Source organism: Sipha flava, unplaced genomic scaffold (assembly GCF_003268045.1).
Source record: "Sipha flava isolate LNK unplaced genomic scaffold, YSA_version1 214_pilon_pilon, whole genome shotgun sequence".
NCBI lineage: Eukaryota > Metazoa > Arthropoda > Insecta > Hemiptera > Aphididae > Sipha > Sipha flava.
This window is the reverse complement of record NW_020272832.1, coordinates 298,308-299,605: the sequence shown is the minus strand read 5'-3', so window position 1 is coordinate 299,605 and position 1,298 is coordinate 298,308. Positions and strand designations below refer to the sequence as shown.

At 34.6% G+C, this 1,298-nt stretch overlaps 1 protein-coding gene across 1 annotated transcript; it reads right to left on the bottom strand.

Moving 5' to 3' along the window:
• Nucleotides 1-381: 381 nt before the first annotated feature.
• On the bottom strand, nt 382-900 carry LOC112682922 (the record flags this gene model as incomplete). The annotated part of the gene is made up of 3 exons (XM_025553696.1): nt 836-900; nt 546-760; nt 382-489 (listed from the first exon to the last, which is right to left on the bottom strand). Coding segments are annotated over exons 1-3 (388 nt in total), but the record flags the coding sequence as incomplete, so codon positions are not given.
• Between the last annotated feature and the right edge of the window lie 398 nt (nt 901-1,298).

Below are 1,298 nucleotides of genomic sequence, written 5' to 3'. Positions count from 1 at the left end.
ATAACATAAACTAATATTAAATTAGGACACTAAGATATGAATAAAAACTGCATAAAACAGAAGAAAAAAACATGTGTATAGGTAATAAACAATTCTTCTTCTCCTTTGTCTTTCTCCCAACTATTTGGTATCGATCACACTTGTCCTAAACCTCCACTCGTATCGATTTTCTACATTCTCTATGCACACACCAAAAACCCTGATAACATATTCAATCGTATCCAACCATCTCATTTTTAGTCTTCCTCTTCCTCTTATTCCTTCAACGTTCATTTTTATAACCACTCTTACTGATTTTGTTTCCTCTCGCCTCATCACATGCCCAAATTATCTGTCTATTTTCTCTCATCTTGTTCACTATCGACGCTACACCAATACTACCTTTCAAATACTCATTCCTTATTCTATCTTCTCTTGTCACTCTACTTGTCCATCTAAGCATTCTCATTTCCGCAACACTCATACAATGTTCTATTCTCATATCAACCGCTAAACACTCTGAACCATATAGCATAGTTGATCTCACTAAACCCTGTAAAATGTACCTTTCAGCCTCATTGGAATTTTCTTATCGCATAAAACGCCCGAAGCTTCTCTCCATTTCAACCTACCACACTTAATTCTATGTTTTACATCTATGCCAAAGACCCCGCCCTTTTGTACAAATGATCCTAAATATTTAAAGTTCTCGAATTCACCTTTCACATCACCACTTATTGTCATTGGTCTCCTCATACCCTCAAATCCTTGGTATCTTCCTCTAAAGTCATACTCTATATACGATGTTTTATTTCTACTAACTCTCAATCCCTTCCCTTCGAGGATTAATCTTCACCTATCCAACCTATTATTAACTTCTTCCAGATTTTCTCCTACCAAAACTAAATCATCAGCAAACATCATACACCATAGTATATCACCCTATGTGTTTGCCTTAACTTCGTCCATTACCACGAAGAAAAAATAAGTGTTTTAAAGCTTTTGATCCCTGATGCACACCAACTCCTACATTAAAATCTTATCCAGAATTTTTTTTGGAAGGGGTTATAAAAAATGTAACATTCAATTTTTTTTTAATTTTGTGTGTTTTTATTATAATCAATAGACAATTTACATACATTAAACATTTTCGAGGGGGGTTGTAACCCCCTAACCCCACCCCTGGATACGCCATTGCTCCACACAAACGATTTACACTAGTTCAATGTAATCTAGTCCAGTAAGTTTAAATTATTAATCCTGTCAATCGTATTAAAATTGTACAAACGTCAATAGTGTAGGTGAAATTCATAACTTAT